At 43.4% G+C, this 21,591-nt stretch overlaps 1 protein-coding gene across 1 annotated transcript in view; it reads right to left on the bottom strand.

The window, feature by feature from the left end:
• kif1aa (kinesin family member 1Aa) overlaps positions 1-21,165 on the bottom strand; it is a 50,575-nt gene extending 29,410 nt beyond the window's left edge. Inside the window, exons 1-14 of the mRNA XM_055221175.1 lie at positions 20,986-21,165; positions 18,052-18,218; positions 4,499-4,572; positions 3,756-3,938; positions 3,493-3,558; positions 3,239-3,417; positions 3,012-3,123; positions 2,341-2,418; positions 2,205-2,270; positions 2,107-2,124; positions 1,959-2,037; positions 1,750-1,828; positions 1,093-1,235; positions 483-521 (exon numbers count right to left, since the gene is read on the bottom strand). Coding sequence (XP_055077150.1) covers positions 483-521; positions 1,093-1,235; positions 1,750-1,828; positions 1,959-2,037; positions 2,107-2,124; positions 2,205-2,270; positions 2,341-2,418; positions 3,012-3,123; positions 3,239-3,417; positions 3,493-3,558; positions 3,756-3,938; positions 4,499-4,572; positions 18,052-18,157 — 1,222 coding nt within the window. The 5' untranslated portion in view covers positions 18,158-18,218; positions 20,986-21,165. The remainder of the gene's footprint in view (positions 1-482; positions 522-1,092; positions 1,236-1,749; positions 1,829-1,958; positions 2,038-2,106; positions 2,125-2,204; positions 2,271-2,340; positions 2,419-3,011; positions 3,124-3,238; positions 3,418-3,492; positions 3,559-3,755; positions 3,939-4,498; positions 4,573-18,051; positions 18,219-20,985) is intronic.
• Between the last annotated feature and the right edge of the window lie 426 nt (positions 21,166-21,591).

Here is a 21,591-nt window from a genome sequence, read left to right as displayed (position 1 = left end):
ACATGTTAATGTTAAAACAGGGGGCGTTAAAGCTAAACGGAGCAGGTTATGCCAAAGATTTCAATGATCTAATGATGGTGCTAGACTGTTTAAAGCAAAAGCCACATGCCTCTACAGCACCATACTGTAGCATAGACTACATTTAATCTGCAAGAATGGTTATCCCGGTATTTATTTGACAAATTAAAATATGCATATTTAAGTTTCATAGCCATTCATTTGCCTGACTGTGATGAGTTGTTCATGTTGTTTAAGTATTATGTCATAAACAACATGCAGTTCTTCAGGAGTCATGTCATTTTTAACTAACTAACTTAAATGTACTTATACTTAACTATAAATTATGAAGGGGAAAAGCTAAACCAACAATAACCGATATTGTGGTGCTGCAGAGAGGATAAAACATTTGCTGCAGTAACAAGCTCATAATAATTGCTTGGGTGCCACAGGCGCAAAAGCAAGAAACACCCAAATAAACACACATTTCAAACCCTCCAGGTCAGCACCAGTGCCTCGAAATGCTGGAAGAGTGAAGAGAGAAAGGAGTGAGAGAGGAGAGAGAGAGAGAGGAGAAAGGGAAGACAGACAGAGACATTCAGATGCCAATAAATGCCATGAAACAGGCCTTCTTTGTGTGATGTGCTCTGCTATTTTCCTTAAGCACTTGAGTGGGTGGCTATTCTATTTTGACTTAGTCTGCAGTGGGTAGATTCATGAAAATGATACTAATAATAATAATAATATGTTTTTTACATTGGTTTATTTGGTTTGCCACCCAAATGTATGTGTCAAATCTATGATGCTACAGTAGATTCAATTGTCAGGTTACATTGTCACTTTTACCATGCAGTGGTTAATTTGAATGTGCATTACCAAAGTCAGAAGTTTCTAGGTTTAGTATAACCACATATGTATTTGTACATGTTTTTGTTGCCGTCTATCTGACACATACAGATAAATAATAGATAATACTAAACACAAATAGCACTGAACAATTTTCAGATTTCCAGGCCTAGCTGCATCAGAGTCATGTAGCTTATTCGCCAGTACAGATGAATCCTACAATACTTATGATGATGTGATTTTTCTTACTCTCGATGATGTCGCCCAAGCCCTGAGCATAGAGCAGGTCTTTGAGGCGGGACACTTCCTCCTTCAGCTCTCGGACCAGGCGGTTGTTTGGATCCTCGTTGATGACGGCATTACAGCGGATCTGTTTGGCGCGGTCTGCATACCTGTAAGGTACGAAAGGGCAAAACATCACATTAACTTGCAATATAAATGTATATAATATAATCGTATTTGTTATAATTGTGTCCAAAATTCAAAATGTGGTGTAAGATATTAAAAATTTGAGCCTTGTGCTTATTTAACCTATGACTTGCGTATGGGAACTGTACAATTTTGAAGTGAATTATAATTATTCTCAATGTGGCCAATCTTGTCTCGCTTGTTAAAATTTGTTCAAATAAAGATTTAATAAATACTCTACCTCTATTCAACTTGGTCATGGGGAGATTAAATAACATATGCCATATTGTTATTGCATTATTCAAATCAGTTAACATATTTTTCTAATACAGCTGGTTCAGTCCCACCACACCCACACACACAGCAGCAGCTGCAGAAGACTGATTGAAGTGTGAATTTGTGCAATCCCTTTAGGTGCACTTGTTACATAACGCCGTGTCATTTTTGCACACACATTAATAGGCTTTACAAGGAGGAAAGTGTGCCATTTTTTTCAACCTGAGAGTGCTAAGAGTTTCATCGTAGTTTATGTCGGCAGGACTCAGAGCTGCCACCATCGCTGTTCGAGAATTCCCACCTGCCAAAATGCAAAAATACTTGATAAGACACAGCAGAGGTGTTTGATTTATCACCTACAAAGTAATATTGAAATTGTACTTTTGAAGATATGCAAAATGGAAAGATTAGATTAAAAAGACCATCATTACCCAAGTTTTCTCTGAGGAGCCATGTTAGGACTGAATCTCTGTAAGGTATAAAACTTTCAACTTTCTTCTTCTTTTTATTCTGCAGAAATCAGAGTAAACATTAGGTATTGTTTTTAAGTTAGCATATGCCTACGTAAAATCATCATACCTTATTTGGCCCAGAGTCCTGAAAAGCATAGAATAGAATGTATGATGTAACATGTTACTTACAATATACAGTTTTTTTGTAAGTGCACACAAACGTACCACTTCTGCCAATGCTGAGATGACTTTTCCCAATGTGGTGAGAGATTTATTAATATTAGCTCCTTCCTGTAAATTATATACCAAAAGTTAAACGCATTAATGCCATAATTTTAACTCAGAAAATATAAAGCTGTACCTTAAGTCTTGTCCCCTTTGCTCCAGTTGAGTCCGCTCTCTCACTGCCGGCCAAATCCACCAAACTGATTTTGCTGACCTGAAATAAAATAAAATCAAATAATGATAGAGCTACAAAATATGAAGAGATTAAGAAATATATTCAATCTGCAATAAAATGTTATTAAAAAAACGTCTGAAAAAAGTCTGAATAAACAATATGCAAATGAAGGCCTTGCGAGTACACATTAATGTAAAATGTAATTGTATTTTGTCTATTACTTTGTTATTATTACTTTGATTACTACATTGATACAGATGTTTTAAAATGTGTGGGTATGTCTTTTTTTTTTTTAATCTAGCACTTCATCGCCATACCATAATTCATAGTTTTTATTGTACATTCAGTTTAACGTAGTATCACTCTTTATCAGCATCAACATCTGCATGTGCTCAACAGGAGATGACTTGCAAAAAATATTCTTAGCTTTTAGTCACCTGATATTTAATGCTACGCTGTAAAAATAGATAGAAACATTCCTCTCTCTACACAGCCACAAACATAAGAGTGACACAGGATCGAGAGAGTCACTTAGAGAGTCCACAGTTTTGGACTCTCTAAGTGATACAAACTGAAAAACAAAAATATATAATGGCTATACAATTAAAGTATGACATATACTATTTTGTTACCTTTTCAGACACATTATCGGTGTCAGCATCATGGCGTCTCTGTGTGAAGATTATATTGAAGACGGCGTGTGAGCGACTACTGGTTTCATTCATGTTTGTAGCCGCCACAGTCCTGCAATGTAAAGAATAAAATATAACAACATTTTCTCAATAAGTTGTGTTTTTGTGAGGTCAAAATATTGCCTAGATCTTAAAAATAAGGTGAGAAGCAGATAAAAGTTGTGTACCGAGCCTTGTTGCCTGAGTCCATCAGGTCCTGGATGTCATTATAGGAGGTGACTGCGAGTTTGGACAGGTCTTCCACATAAGGTCCCAGCAGGGGGTGCTCACGGACACGAAGATTCCCTTTGTTTTTGGGGTTTAAAAGGTCCCGCACACGCTCACAATAGATTTCCATGTAGCTTACCTGAGCATAGTTAGATAAGGTCAGTATGCAGGCTACAAATGTTATGCAATCTAAAATGAATGAAAGTGGATTTACCTCAACTGAGTAAGACAGGCTGTTGTCTGTGTTTTCATTGATTTTACTGAAAAGATCTTCACACATCTACAAAGAGAAAAAAGCTATGGATCAGTATTCTTCAGATGGTTTCCGGAAAGCATGAATTGGGTGGATTGTCTATTGGTCAGTACAAAATAGACCCATGAAGTAAAACATAAGTAATCAGGTTTTATATTGTGATTTACATTTCACTCGATTGACCAGTCTTTTTTATGTATCAAAACAAAATTCCATAATTTTACCAGAGGGATGATTCCTTGCTGATCTTTGACGTCCTGTTTGCCCATCATGGTATAGGACTTCCCAGCTCCAGTCTGTCCATACGCAAAGATGCAGACATTGTATCCTTCAAAGGCATGAAGCAGCATCTCCTCCCCGATGTCTTTGTACACGAGCATCTGAGAGGCATAATTAACATCCTCTGGCTGCAGGCACAGATCAATAATCAGCGTTATAAATCTGAACCAATGTTGTAAAGCTGACAATCTCAATACAAAGGACTGCAGTTAAGTATACAATGATCAAGCATAACCATTTGAATTACAAAGATTTTCACTTCATCAGGATGAGAAACTTGCAAGTGAACATTTTGTCCTCAAAGGTAATGTGTTACATGAACGGACATCAGCATATTAGGAATTTGAGCTAGCTGTTTTTTGTTCCAGAAAATGAGTTAAGTCAATCAATACTAAGAGAAAGGTTTCAGTTTCTTGCCTGTGGAGGTAGGCATTAAAATTATAATCATTTTCATTCAATATCATGCTTTAGGGAACAAACAACACTTTCTGGAACCATACTTCGAAACATTCTCATTGGACGTCAAGATGCAAACTTCCTCACAAAATGAAAAAAAACAACAACTTATATTTTATCCTATTTTGTGGCTAAAATATATGCACTCTGGGGTTAATTAAAAAGGAAACACAGTTAGACATGCAGTTTGCTATTATGATGGGCTTTTGCATATTGTTTATTATGGAGTTACCGTAGTGTGGGACCAGTAGGAGTAATCAAAGTTGAAGCTCTTGTTGTCTTTGGCCTGTTTGGGGTTGATGATGGCTGAAAGACAAAGGACACAAACACAGGTCAGAGGGAGGCACAGCTGACGACAGGAAATGTTATGGCAGCAGCTGTAGCACAGAGAGGTCACGTTAACAGAGCAATAAAATGAGTCACATTGCAATAAGCATAGGTCTATAAAACAACTAGATCAAATCTGGGATAGGGCTAGATCAAAATGGCACAAGATTTCTCATCTTTTGGTGAATGGTTTTCAATTTGTTTAGCCTCCCAGTCAGCAAACATTATATTATGGTGTTTAGTTTGATTTTGTTTATTTGAGTAACTCCCTACATTATTATTTACATATCCTTAGACAGTGTTAACAAGGAGAAGCTTAAGCCATAAGTAGCTTATGTGCACTCATTTAAAAAATATGTATTGTTATATACTATTACACGTGACTTGTCTCATAATTGAGCTCGGCTGTAAAACTGGTATTATGTAAACTTGATTTACTACATGATTTGGAGAAAGTCTTCTTCCTCAATCATGTTCATTCTCTGTTATCAGAGCATGAGAAATCGTGACAGATCAATTTGTTTTGTGTCTTGAAAATAAATGTTCCCTGAGCCATTTGCTGTATTCTCATTTGTAATTTGTCACTTTGGGGCCTCATGAAAAAACCCATTATCCAGTTGACTTTCGACTATTATAGCTATGAAGCGTGAATGTGGAAATCAATAAACTAATGAAGACAAAGCATTTAACTGTGGTGGTGTATCGTGAAAATATATCAAATGGAACCTGTTGAAAACTGCAGTTAAATGATTGATTTTACATTTTAAACATATCAGACTAAAACAACAATGCTGAGTCCAATCCAAGCCTAGTGGAGAGTCTGCCAGCTTCTTGTTTCTATGGAGATTTGGTGTGGCAGAGCTAAAAGCCAAAGACCATAGTGAAAAATGTAGGAAATTACTTGCCATATGATACGAAGTACTACTTGTATGAGTACTACACCAGGCCATATCAAATTGTGGTTTTACTGATGCCAGCTACAAACTGATTTCCTCCCTCTCTCCTGGTGATCCAGATCATTTGGTCACTAATGCAGGTGCGGTCAATAAAGGAGGAAAGGGCCCTGAGCAAAGTGCACTCTGCAGTTAGTGTGTACACAATTATATTTCCCCTCTCCCCTCATGAAATACAGGCGAGTTTGGCAGGGTAGGTTTAGTGTTTCAAGGCCATGGTGATGACAATGAGCTGGTGGGTTCATGTTAAAATGCTCTAACGCACCCAGGACTTTGGCAGCACTCCAGAAAAAAACATGGTACATAAAACACAGTTTACTCAAGGTCTGGTCTGTCTATAGTGTATTTTAAAAAGGGTAAGTGTGTTTTTTCCACAGAATGTCAATCACTGCATTATTTAAGCTAAATCTATACAAAATAATTGTATGACATAAAATAATTGTAATAGTCAAATGAGAGTTATCAAATCATGTATAATATTTTGTATGGTATGCCAGTAATATTTCTTTTTTTTTTTTCATTTTTAGATACTCATCACATTACATATATTTTCAACATAACATTGTCTGAATGGAAGGGAAACTACAGTATTACAATCTGTAAATCAATTTAGTTCTGCAGTAAGCATTTTATACCCGATAAAAATGCTTATAACTGTTAACAATTCCATATTAAATAGCCTTGACAACATAACCATTATACTGCTCACAGGTTGTCACGGCCGTTCACAAAGATGGGTCAAATGCAGAGAAATAATATCCTTTTTAAGTTCGCATAAACAAACCTGATCTTGGAGTTAGCTCATATTGAGTAAACTCACACCAACCTCTCATTTTGCCTGTGTTGGCCTGACATCTTTTGCTTACTTATTCCCGATTTAACAGTGATTCATGCAAAATGGTCTCTCTAACCTCCGCCACCGGAACACACACCTCCTGTTCAGATGGAGTAATCACTTTAGAGTGGCACACACTGGCAGCGTTTGCGAGACTCAACGGGAGGGAGGTTTTGGTGACGTTGCTAGCGCTTGATGTGAGCGCGTGGGGAGTTATCTCCAGCCGAGATAACCCCCACATTTAGCTTTTTTACAGACAACAAAATGTCTCCAAATACCTTTATAGTCTCTTTCCTATCTGTCAGGTTAGTTTATGACATTAATCAGAGTGGACTGAAAGGAGAGGTCTGATTTTTACTAATTTCCGTCACTATTTTTGCTGGTCATGGTATTATAAAGTTAGATTTTTATGTCTACAAATTCTACCTTATTTTATTGAGATTTTACATAGATTTCAATCTTTCTAGCAAAAATATGCAGACTAATAAAAGACCAAAAGTCCAAGTCTGGATATAGAAAAGACAATGTACAAAAAACAACAAAAGCAACACATTTGGTCAGTCAACTACTTCACACATTGATATTAGAACCAGTTGACCTGACAAATGTGAGATACTCTTTGGTGGCAAACACATTCATTCACACCAATTACACCTCAGCCCCTTTCACTGTTACAGGCATTTATTGTCTGACATGGTGGCATAGTAGAGTGGAGTACATGGAGTTTTTGGTGTGGAGTTTTCATTTTTTGCATGTATGTAGCTTTCCTATAACATGTATCACAATTTAACACCACAGGCATAAAATCTGGAAAGATTTGCAGACCTTAGGCAGAGTGCACCAGGCCAGTCACAGAGTTGACACACACAGATTGAACAATTTCCCTCACACATTAACACCTCTGGACGATGGGAGAAAGAGCAGAACACAATAAAACATGGAGGACGTTTGTATTCAGCCAAGGTAAAATGCCCACGTCAGCAAGATGAACTCAGTGACTGTGCGTGGAGGAACAGTTATGACGTGTACATAACTGAATATAGGAGTTAAATTTAGCATCTGTGCTAGTCCAGCATGCTACGTAATTGGCTGCTTCGTTGTGTACACTGGTTTGTTGTTGCCTTAACTGTGCAGTTGTGAAATTAAATGTATGTTTTTTTCATGTGTTTAGTTTTGATTGGAGCCTAAACATTGAAAAAAAAAAATGGGGCTACAAAAGAACCAGGACTTTACAAACCAAAACTTTCACCCTAAACTAAAACCTAAACTTTTGCTATTTAAATATTATTCATTGCAATTCATTCTTAGCATTTTTACCCTCAAAAGCTTTCACAGTCTGGACCTAGTTTGTTATTTAGGCCCATCCTGTCTCATGCATCTTAATTAATTCTAGATTGGGAGGGGCGCTCGCACACACATCACATTACTGCATTCTCCTGTTGGTGGGAACCAGGCTCTTGGCACCACACAAGTGTCAGAGCACAAAGACTGACCCAGGCACACACAAAATACTACACAATTCTTTTTCCTCTTTTCGTCTGGGTTTGAGAAGGACAAGGCTGGGTTTTATACCACATTCTTGAAACCCATTTGAGGCCATTGGGTTTTTTCTTTGCATCAGAGAGCTCAGCCTCCAGCTAACATCCACGGACATTCAAACAGAACAATGTAGTCTGGTCAGAGCACTTCCCACTCACAAAACAGCTGCTGGTACAATATGGAGAATCTAGGCCAAAAATATTGAGGCTAGAGGAAAGGACATTATGCATACGTTTAGAAGGCTATTGCAACTACAGATGTCACACTGTCAAAGTTCAGTAATTAGTAATTAGTTAGTAATACGTTCAGTAATAACTATTTTATAATAATTTATCTCAGTTGGTAGTGTTAGTCCACTGCTCCGAAGGTTGGTGGGTCAAATCCCACTCTTGAAATAAACATCATTGGTACAGTGGTCAGATCCACTGACCCACAGGTTGGCATTGTGATTCCTGCTGCCATGAATGTCTTTGTGTCCTTGGGCAAGACACTTAACCCACCTTGCCCCTAGTGTCTGTGTACACTGATGTATGAATGTGTGTGTGCGTGTGTGTGTGAATGGGTGAGTGGTTCCTTGATGTAAATCGCTTTGAGTGAACATAATTTACAAATATTGACCTGATGACTAATCATTATTGAAATCATCTTCACTCACATAGTCCAATAAAATACCATTCCTCTATTATGAGACCAGCTTTATAGATGATACAATAGTTAATATGACAAAATAAAGGTCAGGATAAAAAGCACTTCACTTGAACCAAGAGCAAGCTTACCACCTCAAAGGAGAGATATTACACAAAATCAGATTTTTTGCCACTAGGCTTTCAATCATCATTAACTTGTACCTTCATTAACTCACACATGAGTAATCCTGCATTTGAGTCATTGAGTGTTCAGAAAAACCACCTCTCCCTACCCATAGCTCTGTACCAGGGGTCGGCAACCTGTGGCTTTGGAGCCGCATTCGGCTCTTTCATCCTTATATTGCGGCTTGGGAAAATAAATTATTTAATTGAAGTGTATATTATTTGTGTTAGTTCTTTTTAAAATTCTAGTTCTAAATTGGAAGATTACTGTGATCTTGAAATATAAAAATAAAATTATTTTCTATTATTTTTCATCACTCAAAATAAGCGTCACACTCACAGAAGCGAGCCTTGAGCCTTGGTCCAGGAGCAGAAGTCCCATTAACCAGGTAAAATAAATATCTATGCAGATATTTTGCAAATATTAATTTTTCATTGTTTAGTGACATAGTGCTTTTTTCCCAATTTAATTTATATTTAAAATTCAGGTCAAGGCTCTGCTGTGCGCTCCGAAAGCCCAAAGGCGAAATAAAGGTGACGGCTCACGGCAATTTTTGTTTGCTACATTGCTACACAATTTAAGTTCAGCTTTTTAATTCATTTGAAACTGTGGGGTGCGGTGAGCTGCAGTTGCTGTTCCACTGGCCATCTGCAGAACAGGACAAAGGGCTGAAGCGTTTTCTGAAATTCCCTTCTTCACAGAAAAATACCACTCCAAGGAGAAGACAAGGTGGCTATATAACTTATACTACTAGAAATAACACTACTAATAATATGTGGAAGGTGAATGTGATTTTATCCTTACTGATTTTTTTTTTTTTATGTTCAAAATGTGTTAATTACATAAATAAAATTCAGTTTTCTCTGTAGTACTTCATGGATTTCATAAGCAATACACCACAGTTGTTTATATAAAGTGTAAAGTTAAAAAACAACAACAATATATACAGTGTTATCTTCATTTTAGGCCTTAAAAAGTATTTGCAGCTCCCAGTGTTTCCTTTCCGTGGAAACCGGGTCCAAATGGCTCTTTGGGTGTTAAAGGTTGCCAACCCTACTTGATACTAACTTGACTGATTCCTCAAATCATATTTGTGTAATTTCAAAAAAATGTTTAGGCAAAAATCAGGGGTATAAATAATTGAATTTGTACAAAGCCATTTTTTGCTTAATCGTAGTTCATATTAATTCATTATTTACAAATGCTTTATAGATATGCCTTATTATATAGTGTTATAGCTTGGCAGTTTATGAGAGGAAGGACATTTGTCTTCTGGCATCCTTAGTTTTGCTATTATATATTTTAACAGTAAATAGTGCCTTCTGACCTGAACAAACCTGCACAGAGATTAAACATGTTTTTACTTTGAGGTTTCTGAAAATGTGTTGCTGTTCATTTAAACCAAACTCAAAAGAGTTGCGTTCAGTGCACTGTATTCTATTATCAGGATGTTACCTTTCTTTACTTCTGAATACCATGTGTGTCTCTTATCTGGTCCTGATCGCACTGACTTAAGCCACTCCGGTTTTTTCTCATGCTGCTCTTCCCACGTGCGCAACACAAACTCCTTATTCAGGTTGTCGTTGTAGCAGATTTAATTGAACAAGTTGATAAAAACATTCACTATCATTTCGTATTATTCAATGAGCATATTTAGTGCGTGCTTCTGTCTATTCCCTTCCTGTGTTAAACATAAAAAAAAGCTTGAATACATATTTTAGTCCTCGAGCATGAGCTGTATTGTCTATTCACATGACTGTGTTAATGTGTTTCCGCTTCTTCAAATTTAATACCTTAACTGTATGCAATTTCATGAATTAAAGGAACACATACGCCCAAGAACCTTTCAGTAGAGGGTTTAGGGCTACACTCCTTCATAATACATTTTATGAGCTAAAGTGTTAAATTTTTGCATGGATTTAGAATGAACTAGCTCCTACTAATTGCAAATCGTGTAGTGAATAAGGTGCTAGATTAAAATGGTTGATGATTGTGCAGGGCTTTTCCAAGGACATTATAATGGCTCAGTGATAACACGCTCCCAATGGATCCAGATGCAGATTTAGGGTTACAAAGAGGAACTGCTGAGAATATGACTTCAGCAGAGCAGAGAACAGAGATGCAACACCTCATACAGAATGTTGGTTTATAAAATTTTATATAAGAATATGAATTTTAATATATCACAGAATTATGCTGGTGGTTTAGAAAGAACAAACATAGAAAGGAAGGAACTTAAAATGTCTAGGCCAATGTAAAGGAACTAATGTCAAAACAAACAAACAAAAAAAACATTACCCAATTCTACCCATTTTCTTTCATGCAATAAAGTTAATTTGTGAAGTTAATACCAGAAAGTTGAGAAAAGCACTTAGAAACACTATATGTGTTAGGAAACTGATGATTTTTTTTTATCATTTTCACCACTTACTAAAAGTTTTGCACTATTTAAAATACACAAAACAGAGCCACTCGTGTTGTCTAGTCACCCATGACATGAGGAGGGATGGAAGGTAGTTAAATTAGGCCAAACGGTAAATATTTCAGAACATTTCATGTATTATTGATGAATGGCTTTACCTTCCAAAGCAGAGAACAGATCGTGTGTCTTTCCAGTCCGCACTTTTGTACACCCTCAACTAAAGGAATGTGGTCAGGGATATTGGGCTTATGTGGCCCACAATTTGTGACATTTTATACATATACAGAATATGTTTTCAGATGTAATTCATATTGTTTAAAAAAAATCTATATATTTTATATAATATGATGCTCTTTTATACCCTCTCATCAACACTAGATACTGACTGGAAAGCACAATGTGGCTGAAGTGTCTTGCCAAAATGTAATAAACAACTTAACAACTTAAAAAGTAAGAAATATGTTGTGTGGTTGCTAAAAACACATATTTTTTGTCCACTGAGACTGTTATAGTTCCTCCTTAGTTTCCTCAAAGCATTCTTAATGTCATGATGTCAGTTTCCCTGTCCTCCCGTGCTCTCTCCCCCTCCCCTACCTGTGTGTCTGGAGCTGGGTGGAGTGCCTGACTCCTCCCGTGCACACCTGGGGTGCATCAGCCTAATCACCACCACCTGCTGCTGAGTACAAGAAGGCTTGGCAGTCTACACTCGGTGCCAGACCGTCCGCGTGTAAAACGTGAATGTTTCTTGCTAAGCTTTGTTATATGGTACTTTCCGGCAAATGCTCATTTGGATTTATGCACCCTCCAGATTCCTGCCTCTACTCGCCCAGCTCCTGCCGCCACGTTCCAGTCCCGGTATCGCTTCCAGCTCGTCTTGTCTCCTGCTCGTCTCGTCTCCTGCTCGTCTCGTCTCCTGCTCGTCTCGTCTCCTGCTCGTCTCGTCTCCTGTCCGGTCCTGGTCTCTGGTTTGTCACCCGCTCCCCGCTCTGGTCTTCGTCTGATCCGCCTGCCCTGGTACCGCACCTGCTTCTATCCCCGTCCTGGTCCTGTCCTGCCCGCCTCTACCTGCACCGCACCCGCCTGACCCGTCTCCCGCTCCCCGGTTCCTGTACCTGCTCTTGTGACCTGTTTAAAGACTGCATTTTCACCGCTGTAAATAAACACTGTTAAAACTGCTCTGGTCTGCATCCTTTGGTCCTATCCGCACCGTTGCGACAGAACGGTCTGGCCACTATGGACCAAGCAGGCTCAGATCCGGACCAGATGCGCCGCCTCACGCACTCTCACCCCGAGGCGGTGCTGGGTCAGCACGAACAATCCATTCGAACTCTATTGGAGCTAAATCAGACATTGTCCCAGCAGGTGGCACAGCTTAACCACCAGGTGGCCGCGCTCCTCGTCACCCCGCCTGCTGCAGCTGGAGCGCCACCATGCCTCCCGGAGCCGAGAGGCACGGATCCGGAGCCGTATGCTGGACAACCTCACCTCTGTCGCGGATTCCTGTTCCAGTGCGAGTTCATGTTCCAGCAATGCCCTTCTCGTTTCAGCTCGGGGGCCACCAAGATCCGATATATATGTGGATTACTCCGGGGCAGAGCTCTCCAGTGGGCAGAGGCGCGCCTAATGAAGACGTCTGTGGATAGCCTGGATTTTAATGAATTTGTGTCCACGTTTAAGCTGGTGTTTGACCACCCGCACTACCAGGACAATGCTGCCTCCCGGTTATTGACTCTCAGCCAGGGCTCCAGGACGGTAGCGGATTATTCCATTGAATTCTGGACACATGCGGCGGAGCTGGACTGGACGGACAGCGCGCTGCGGGCTGTGTTTGTGCGGGGCCTGAACGAGACTTTGAAAGATGAATTGGTTTCCCGGGACGAACCCCCCGACCTGCGGACCCTCATCTCCCTCACTCACCGTATAGACAACCGCCTACGGGCTCGTCGCCGAGAGAGACGCCGGTCACCGGTCCCGCCGGAGCCACGCGCTGCCCCGCCCCCGCCGGATGAGCCCATGCAACTCGACAGGACCCTTGTGTCGACCGAGGAGCGTCAACGGAGGCGTCGTCTGGCCGGGGCTTGCCTCTACTGCGGTGAGCGCGGACATTATGTGGTCACTTGCCCAGTTCGGCCAAAAGGGGGGGCCCACCAGTAGCACTGGGAGTACTGGTGGGCGAGCAACACATCCTGGACTCTTCTAATAGACTGCGGCTCAGCGCCACCCTGTGCGTTCGCACAGAGACCTTATGCGTTTCCGCCCTTATCGACTCCGGGGCTGAGAGGGACTTTATTGATGCCCAAGTCGCGGAGCAGCTCGGGGTCTACCTGGAGCCCCTCGAACGCCCCTTAAATGCCCAGGGGCTCAATGGACGTTTTCTGGGGCACATCACTCACATCACAGAACCTGTCACCGTGATTCTGTCCGGCAACCACCAAGAGAACCGTCAGTTTCATGTCCTGTCCTCCTCCGCTTCTCCTCTGGTCCTTGGTTACCCCTGGCTACGCGCCCACAACCCTGTTTTCGATTGGGCCAGGGGCGGAGTTTCGGGCTGGAGTCCCGATTGCCACGCCAAGTGCCTTCGGTCCGCCCTCCCTCCGGCCGGGAGGTCCGTTCCTGTCGCTGACCCGTCCCCAGACACCCCCAATCTGTCCTCGGTGCCTGCTGAATATCACGACCTGGGGGAGGTTTTTAGCAAGAGCAAGGCCCTCTCTTTACCGCCCCACCGTCCATATGACTGCGCCATTGACCTCCTGCCGGGTGCCCCACTACCATCTAGCAGGCTATATAACCTGTCTAAACCTGAACGCGAGTCAATGGAGGACTATATCCGTGGGTCCCTGGCTGCCGGAATCATCCGCCCGTCCACTTCACCCGTGGGAGCGGGGTTCTTCTTTGTGGCTAAGAAGGACAAATCCCTGCGGCCTTGCATTGATTACCGGGGTCTGAACAATATAACCGTAAAGAATAAATACCCGCTTCCCTTACTGGACTCGGCATTTACGCCCCTCCACGGTGCGACCATCTTCTCAAAGTTGGATTTGCGGAATGCGTACCACCTGGTGCGCATCAGGGAGGGAGACGAATGGAAGACGGCCTTCAAGACACCCCTGGGACATTTCGAATACTTGGTTATGCCCTTCGGTCTCACCAACGCCCCTGCCGTATTCCAAGCCCTCATCAACGATGTGCTCCGTGATTTCCTTAACCGATTCGTCTTTGTTTACTTGGATGACATCTTGATTTTCTCGCGGTCCCCCCAGGAGCATCATCAGCACGTTCGCCAGGTTCTCCAGCGCCTCCTCGAGAATAAACTGTTCGTGAAAGCTGAGAAATGCGAGTTTCACGCAGAGGAGGTCAGCTTTTTGGGCTTCATTGTGGGGCGGGGCCAAGTAAGAGCTGACCCTGAAAAGATCCAGGCTGTCACTGAGTGGCCCGTTCCTACCAGCCGGAGACAGCTCCAGAGATTTATCGGCTTTGCCAATTTTTATAGACGTTTCATCCGGGATTTTAGTAGGGTTATCTCGCCCTTAACTAAACTCACCTCTCCTGCTTTGCCGTTTGCCTGGTCTCCTGAGGCGCAGACAGCCTTCGAGAAGCTTAAGAGACTATTTACCTCCGCTCCCATCCTGCACCAGCCCGACCCTTCACGGCAATTCATCGTGGAGGTCGACGCCTCCGACTCGGGAGTGGGGGCCGTGCTTTCGCAGAGGTTCGACCCCCACAACCGCCTCTGTCCCTGCGCCTTCTTTTCCCGGCGATTGTCCTCGGCCGAGGTCAATTATGATGTGGGGAATCGGGAGCTCCTTGCCGTAAAGCTGGCCTTGGAGGAGTGGCGCCACTGGCTCGAAGGGGCGGAGCAACCATTCATCGTCTGGACCGACCATAAAAACTTGGAGTACATCCAGTCCGCCAGGCGCCTCAATCCCCGTCAAGCTCGTTGGTCCCTCTTCTTCAGCCGCTTCAACTTTCTCCTCACCTACCGCCCCGGATCTCGGAACGTCAAACCAGATGCCCTCTCCCGCCAGTTCGCCCTGGAGGATAGCCCGGTCACCGCAGAAACAATTATCCCCTCCTCGTGTGTGGTGGCCGCGGTCCATTGGGATATCGAGGACACCGTCCGAGAGGCCCAGACCAACGACCCCGACCCAGGTAACGGCCCTCCAGATAAACTGTTTGTTCCCGATTCTGTCCGGTCTCAGGTGCTCCAGTGGGTCCATGCCTCCCGTTTCGCCTGCCATCCTGGTGCCGGTCGCTCTCTCTCCCTCCTCAGGAGACGCTTCTGGTGGCCCACGATGGACACAGACACCCGGGCTTATGTCACCGCCTGCCAGGTATGTGCTCGGGCCAAGGCCTCCCACTCACCCCCTTCTGGTCTCTTGCATCCTCTCCCAGTTCCTCGTCGCCCTTGGTCCCACATCGCCTTGGACTTCGTGACGGGCCTTCCCCCTTCCCAGGGGAACACGGTGGTTCTCACCATTGTGGACCGCTTCTCCAAGGCCGCCCATTTCGTTGCCCTGCCTAAGCTCCCCACAGCCAAAGAAACTGCCGACCAGCTGACCAGTCATGTCTTCCGACTCCACGGCATCCCGGTGGACATCGTGTCCGACAGAGGGACCCAATTCACCTCTCAGGTATGGCGGTCTTTCTGCGACAGTTTGGGGGCCACGGTTAGCCTCACGTCCGGGTTCCATCCACAATCTAATGGGCAGACGGAGCGGGCCAACCAAGACCTGGAGTCGGCCCTACGGTGCACAGCCTCCGCCAACCCCGCGACCTGGAGTACTCACCTACCCTGGATAGAGTACGCTCACAACTCCCTCGTGAGTTCCGCCACTGGTATGTCCCCCTTCGAGGCATCGCTGGGATATCAACCCCCTCTCTTTCCCACGGAGGAGAGGGACCTCGCCGTCCCGTCTGTTCAGCGCCATCTCCAGCGCTGTCGCCGGATCTGGAAGAAGGCCAGGGCGGCCCTTCTTCGGGCTGGAGCGCGCACTAAGGCGACGGCCGATCGCCACCGTGTCCCGGCGCCCGTATACCAACCTGGCCAGATGGTTTGGCTCTCCGCCAAGACGGTCCCGCTGAAGACGGACTCCCGTAAGCTGTCCCCCCGATTCCTGGGACCGTTTAAGATCATGAGGATCATAAATCCATCGGCGGTGCGCCTCCAGTTACCCCCGTCTCTCCGGATTCATCCGACCTTTCACGTCTCCCAGGTTAAACCAGTCCGGACCAGCGACCTGTGCCCTCCGGCCGATCCCCCACCGCCCGCCCGAGTCATTGACGGCCACCCGGCGTTCACCGTCCGCCGCCTGATTGACGTTCGTCGCCGTGGTAGGGGCCTCCAGTACCTCGTCGATTGGGAGGGTTACGGTCCGGAGGAGCGATCCTGGGTGCCCAGGGCACGCATTCTGGACCCCGACATGGTGAGAGACTTCCACCGCGCTCATCCTGACAAGCCTGGGGGTCCACCAGGAGGTGGACCTTAGGGGGGGGGTACTGTCATGATGTCAGTTTCCCTGTCCTCCCGTGCTCTCTCCCCCTCCCCTACCTGTGTGTCTGGAGCTGGGTGGAGTGCCTGACTCCTCCCGTGCACACCTGGGGTGCATCAGCCTAATCACCACCACCTGCTGCTGAGTACAAGAAGGCTTGGCAGTCTACACTCGGTGCCAGACCGTCCGCGTGTAAAACGTGAATGTTTCTTGCTAAGCTTTGTTATATGGTACTTTCCGGCAAATGCTCATTTGGATTTATGCACCCTCCAGATTCCTGCCTCTACTCGCCCAGCTCCTGCCGCCACGTTCCAGTCCCGGTATCGCTTCCAGCTCGTCTTGTCTCCTGCTCGTCTCGTCTCCTGCTCGTCTCGTCTCCTGCTCGTCTCGTCTCCTGCTCGTCTCGTCTCCTGCTCGTCTCGTCTCCTGTCCGGTCCTGGTCTCTGGTTTGTCACCCGCTCCCCGCTCTGGTCTTCGTCTGATCCGCCTGCCCTGGTACCGCACCTGCTTCTATCCCCGTCCTGGTCCTGTCCTGCCCGCCTCTACCTGCACCGCACCCGCCTGACCCGTCTCCCGCTCCCCGGTTCCTGTACCTGCTCTTGTGACCTGTTTAAAGACTGCATTTTCACCGCTGTAAATAAACACTGTTAAAACTGCTCTGGTCTGCATCCTTTGGTCCTATCCGCACCGTTGCGACACTTAATCAATCAAAACCGAGCACACTAGAGAGGCACATACTATTCAAGTAAACGCATTTATTTTAATGGTAGATTCTCTTATACTTTTATAAGTATAATCTTATACTCATCATGAACAGAGTAAATCTCTAAGGTGAAAGTCCACAAGAACCAGCCTGAACCATCTGCTGTGTCTATACCACTGCTCTATATCCAACAGTGTGGCACTGGAAAGCACATTGTATGACAAAAGAAGATTAAGGCGGACTGGAGGACTGGCTAAACACTTACTGCTGCTGTTAAAGGCATACAATTAATGAATTATCTTTTCATTTTTAGAAATATGTACAATTGTTGGATCAGTATTATCAATATTATAGTTAAATAGTCTTTATTAATGTAAATGTCAACTTATAGTTTGAAGATGACAGAATTTAAGATGTGTTGTTTCTGTGTAACATGAAAAGTCATGTTAACAGTGCAATGAATAAATATGAGATTGGATTTTTTATGTTTAACTTTGCCAAGAAAAGATAAGCTTCCAAATATCAAGTAAAACTTTTGCTAGATCTATGTACTGAGATAAATATATATCTTTTAAACCAACTACAAAAAGTTCTTAACTACAGGGTTAGTGGGTTACATTATGACACAAATCTATTAATTACTGTTCCAGATTAAAAGAATAGTTGATGATGTTCATGGCTATACCAAAGACAGGCTGTGTACTCACTTGTAGTGTTTCCAGACATCTGAATGATACACTTGCTCTCACGGCTGATCTCTCTGGAGTTGAAGGGGCGGACTCTGACCGCCACCTTCACCGACGCCCCTGCCATGTTGCTGTGTTAGAGGGGCACCTATGAGATGTGACAGAAGCCCGAAACAAGGGGCTAAGGCCTGCAGGAGAGAGAAGAGAGGGATTATGCTGTTGTCACTGCAGTATTACATAACCTTACTGGGTGAAAAGGAATCTAATAGTAGTGATCTGGACAACAAGGAAAACTGGTTGCACACAAGGCTATGTTCAAACAATACAGCCAGATACTGACAAAAATTGAACAAAACATTCTCAGTCTGAGCCTATGACCTGAAAATAAATATTTAACTTAAATGTGCACTATATAAAGGGGCTGGGGGAGTTACAGGTCAGAACTTTGGAGAGGAAACCCTATTCACTGTAAGAATACATGTTTTACAGAACAAGGTAAATTAATTTAATACGAGACTGTGGAACAGTCTACGACTGATCGCCCCACCCACAGACCAAATGTAATAGATATGTACAGCTTCCTGAATACTCCCAACCTGGTAGAGTGAGGAGTTAGCATTTCCAGGCTAAACTTACTCTATAGCTTATATTGCAATGCTGAGCAACCTTTATCCCAGGAATGTTTAATTATCCCAGGCTGGATCTTTTCATTAAAGATGCATTTGTTGGAAGAAAGGAGGTGGTCTTTAGGTGATTACAGTTTCCGGTCGACGCGGTCAGCACAAAGCTCATTGGGGCAGGGCTGTGTATGCATGGTCAGCTCCTGCTCCACAGACAGACACACACAGACATATTGAAGCTACAGCCATAACAATAGAAGTGCACGAGCAGCTGAATGCCTCGCCATTTCCAGGGATTACAATGAAACCAGTTACGATCCAGAGTTGAGCTCCCTTCAGCATAGGGCTAAATGATTTTGGACAGTGAAAATAGCTTGGGAAAAAGAGTTAAGTGTCTTTAGAAACTGTCTGTAGGGGATGGAAAATGTGTGGACAATATGTATCTGCAATTGTTGTAACAAATATTTTGAAGGTGATTGGTTTTACAAGTAATGTTTTGCTGTATCTCCTTTAAAATCAATATTTTGTTAGTTTTATACAAGTCAAGGAGCAATATCATTAGAGAGAAGACTACTCATGTTTCTAAAAAAAACAGGGCTAACAGGTAGTCAGTGTTGTGGATGCACATTTTTTTTCTTCCAGTAGATGAACTTAAAATCACAGAAATAGCCAATTTGCAGATTTCTGTTAGATAAATGGTTCCATCCTGGAGGGATTAAAACAGTGAATGAAGGTGATGGGACAGTGGCTTGAAAAGTACTTATTATGAATTCAGTTTTGTCGTGAGCCAGCATCATCACAGGTCCACTGAGGGCTGCAGTGAGTCATCTTCTGGAGTGCTTAAATTACAATCAAGTCAATGAGAACATCAATAAGAATTATAGCTGGAAACAAGAGACAATCTGACCTTCTAGAGTTTTATTTTTGTGTGCAGCTTATGAAAGGCATTGAAAGCTTGTATCATAGAACAAGCAAAAAAATTAATTTGGAGAACTAACTTCAGCTAAGGCTAAGTAAATCTACAAAGGTATAGTACCCAGACTTGAATTTTCAGATTGCCGTCGAGAGGAAATGCTCTTTCAATTGTGCCTAGCATTATCTTAGGTTATAAAGATGAGAATTAACTGGTGCCACAATTACATACAGTGTACATATGTCTATATTGTCTCCATTCAGTTATTAGACTATGGTAAATAGTCTGAACAAACCATTAAGTCACTTTGTTTTATCTGCTGTTTATAAACTGTATTTTTTTTCATTGCGATCAGTCAGTCTATGTCTAGTTGATAGGTCTGGGCAGTGCAACATGGCTGAGATAATGAGATGATTGATGCACCGGCAGAAGCAGTTGCAGAGTAGTTCACCCATAAATCTGCTGTGTCACCCGCCTTCCAGTAACAGGCAAGATGAGCAGAACAGAAAACAGCATAAACGGCACAAGAACAGGAAAATATCTTATAATTCAACATTTCTGTCATAGCCTTATGGCAAAATTCTCTTTTATGTTGAGAAATGATGCTGGTTGTTGTACAATAGTACAAGAACCAGCATCACCGATATGTGCTAAGGTGACAGTAAAACAGTGGCACTTAGACTATACCATGTAGTAAATAGCGAAATTTGCTACAGTTGATTAGAAGTGATTGATGCTATAGACTAGAAAGATACTTGGTATACTTCATTATTAAAGCTGTGTCAAGGACTTCAAAGACCAAATGCAAATATGGCTTAATCCCCTCACAGGGTGCCCAGTCCAACTGGTGATGTGGCTCAGCTGGGCGTCCACCATTTTCCCAGTGACCAAAGCTAATGTCATATCATAGGGTTATGGTCACTGTGCCCACAGTTAGTGAGAACTCACTACTGTACTAAGCTTAATGTCCAACCCTGACATCTAAGCCCTAATAATTTATAACACCATTTTATTCCATTAGGCTCAATGGCTGATCATTAAATAAGGGGGGAAAAATACATGTCCTTGTAAAAGTAATAGCTTATGAAACACTACGTCCTAAGGCTACGTACTACCTTCGCTTCACCTTTTTCCCCAGAGATGTATGTATAACCGTCGCAGTTCAGATGTTACGGTCATGACATTATTTTAAAACTAAAACGTCAAATTAGGTTCGTTGGCATGCCAATACATGTCCAGTCCAGACGTCTGTAATGTCATCGTCTCCGTATTGCATCTCTACTATTCTTTACACTTTCCAATGGCCGCACCCAATACCCATCTTTTCCCAAGAGATTTAACGCTAAACAAACACGATCTTGCCTCGTTACAACAGCGTTATCAAGCTAAGAAATAGTAAGATAACACAGCTAGAAAACTCACCTCTGCAGTGCCACCTAATGTCCCCGCTCCCGGGTTTTCGCGCTCGTCTCTATCCCGACACACTTCCACCTCCTCGGCTGCTCTCCTCCAGGTCGTGCCCCGCTAGCAGCAGCCTCCTCTCGCCATGAAAACAAGGTGAAAACGGCTCGATGCGGGGATGACAGCGGGTGTATCCTGTCCCTACCCACCCCCACTACCCTGCCCCGGTTAGTCAGGTGTATCCGGAGAGGAGGTGATGTCCCTGGGGTCGATTGGATGAACGCGCCCCGGCCCTTTACTGTCTAAAATGGCTCTGTCTGTGTCGGGTCTGTGTGCGCGAGGACAGAGGGAGGAGGATGCTGCCGCTGACGTCACCGCGCAGGGAGGTGAGCTCGCGCCGATGCGGCGATGGTGATGCGGGATGAAGGAGGAGAGAAACAGGCTGTACGAAGGACTGAGACTGGGAAGATTAGAGGAATAGTCGATTCCTGGTGGTGACATCAGATGTGCCTAGAACCACGTTGATCGATTGTCAATCGTTTTTGTTGATAATTTATTTAGGTTGGGGCAAGTGGAAGGAAACACAAAGATGGACATCCGATTCTACGGTATATTATCACACATTTG

Source organism: Periophthalmus magnuspinnatus, chromosome 4 (genome assembly GCF_009829125.3).
Source record: "Periophthalmus magnuspinnatus isolate fPerMag1 chromosome 4, fPerMag1.2.pri, whole genome shotgun sequence".
Taxonomy (NCBI): domain Eukaryota; kingdom Metazoa; phylum Chordata; class Actinopteri; order Gobiiformes; family Gobiidae; genus Periophthalmus; species Periophthalmus magnuspinnatus.
This window is presented reverse-complemented; position numbering and strand designations above follow the sequence as displayed.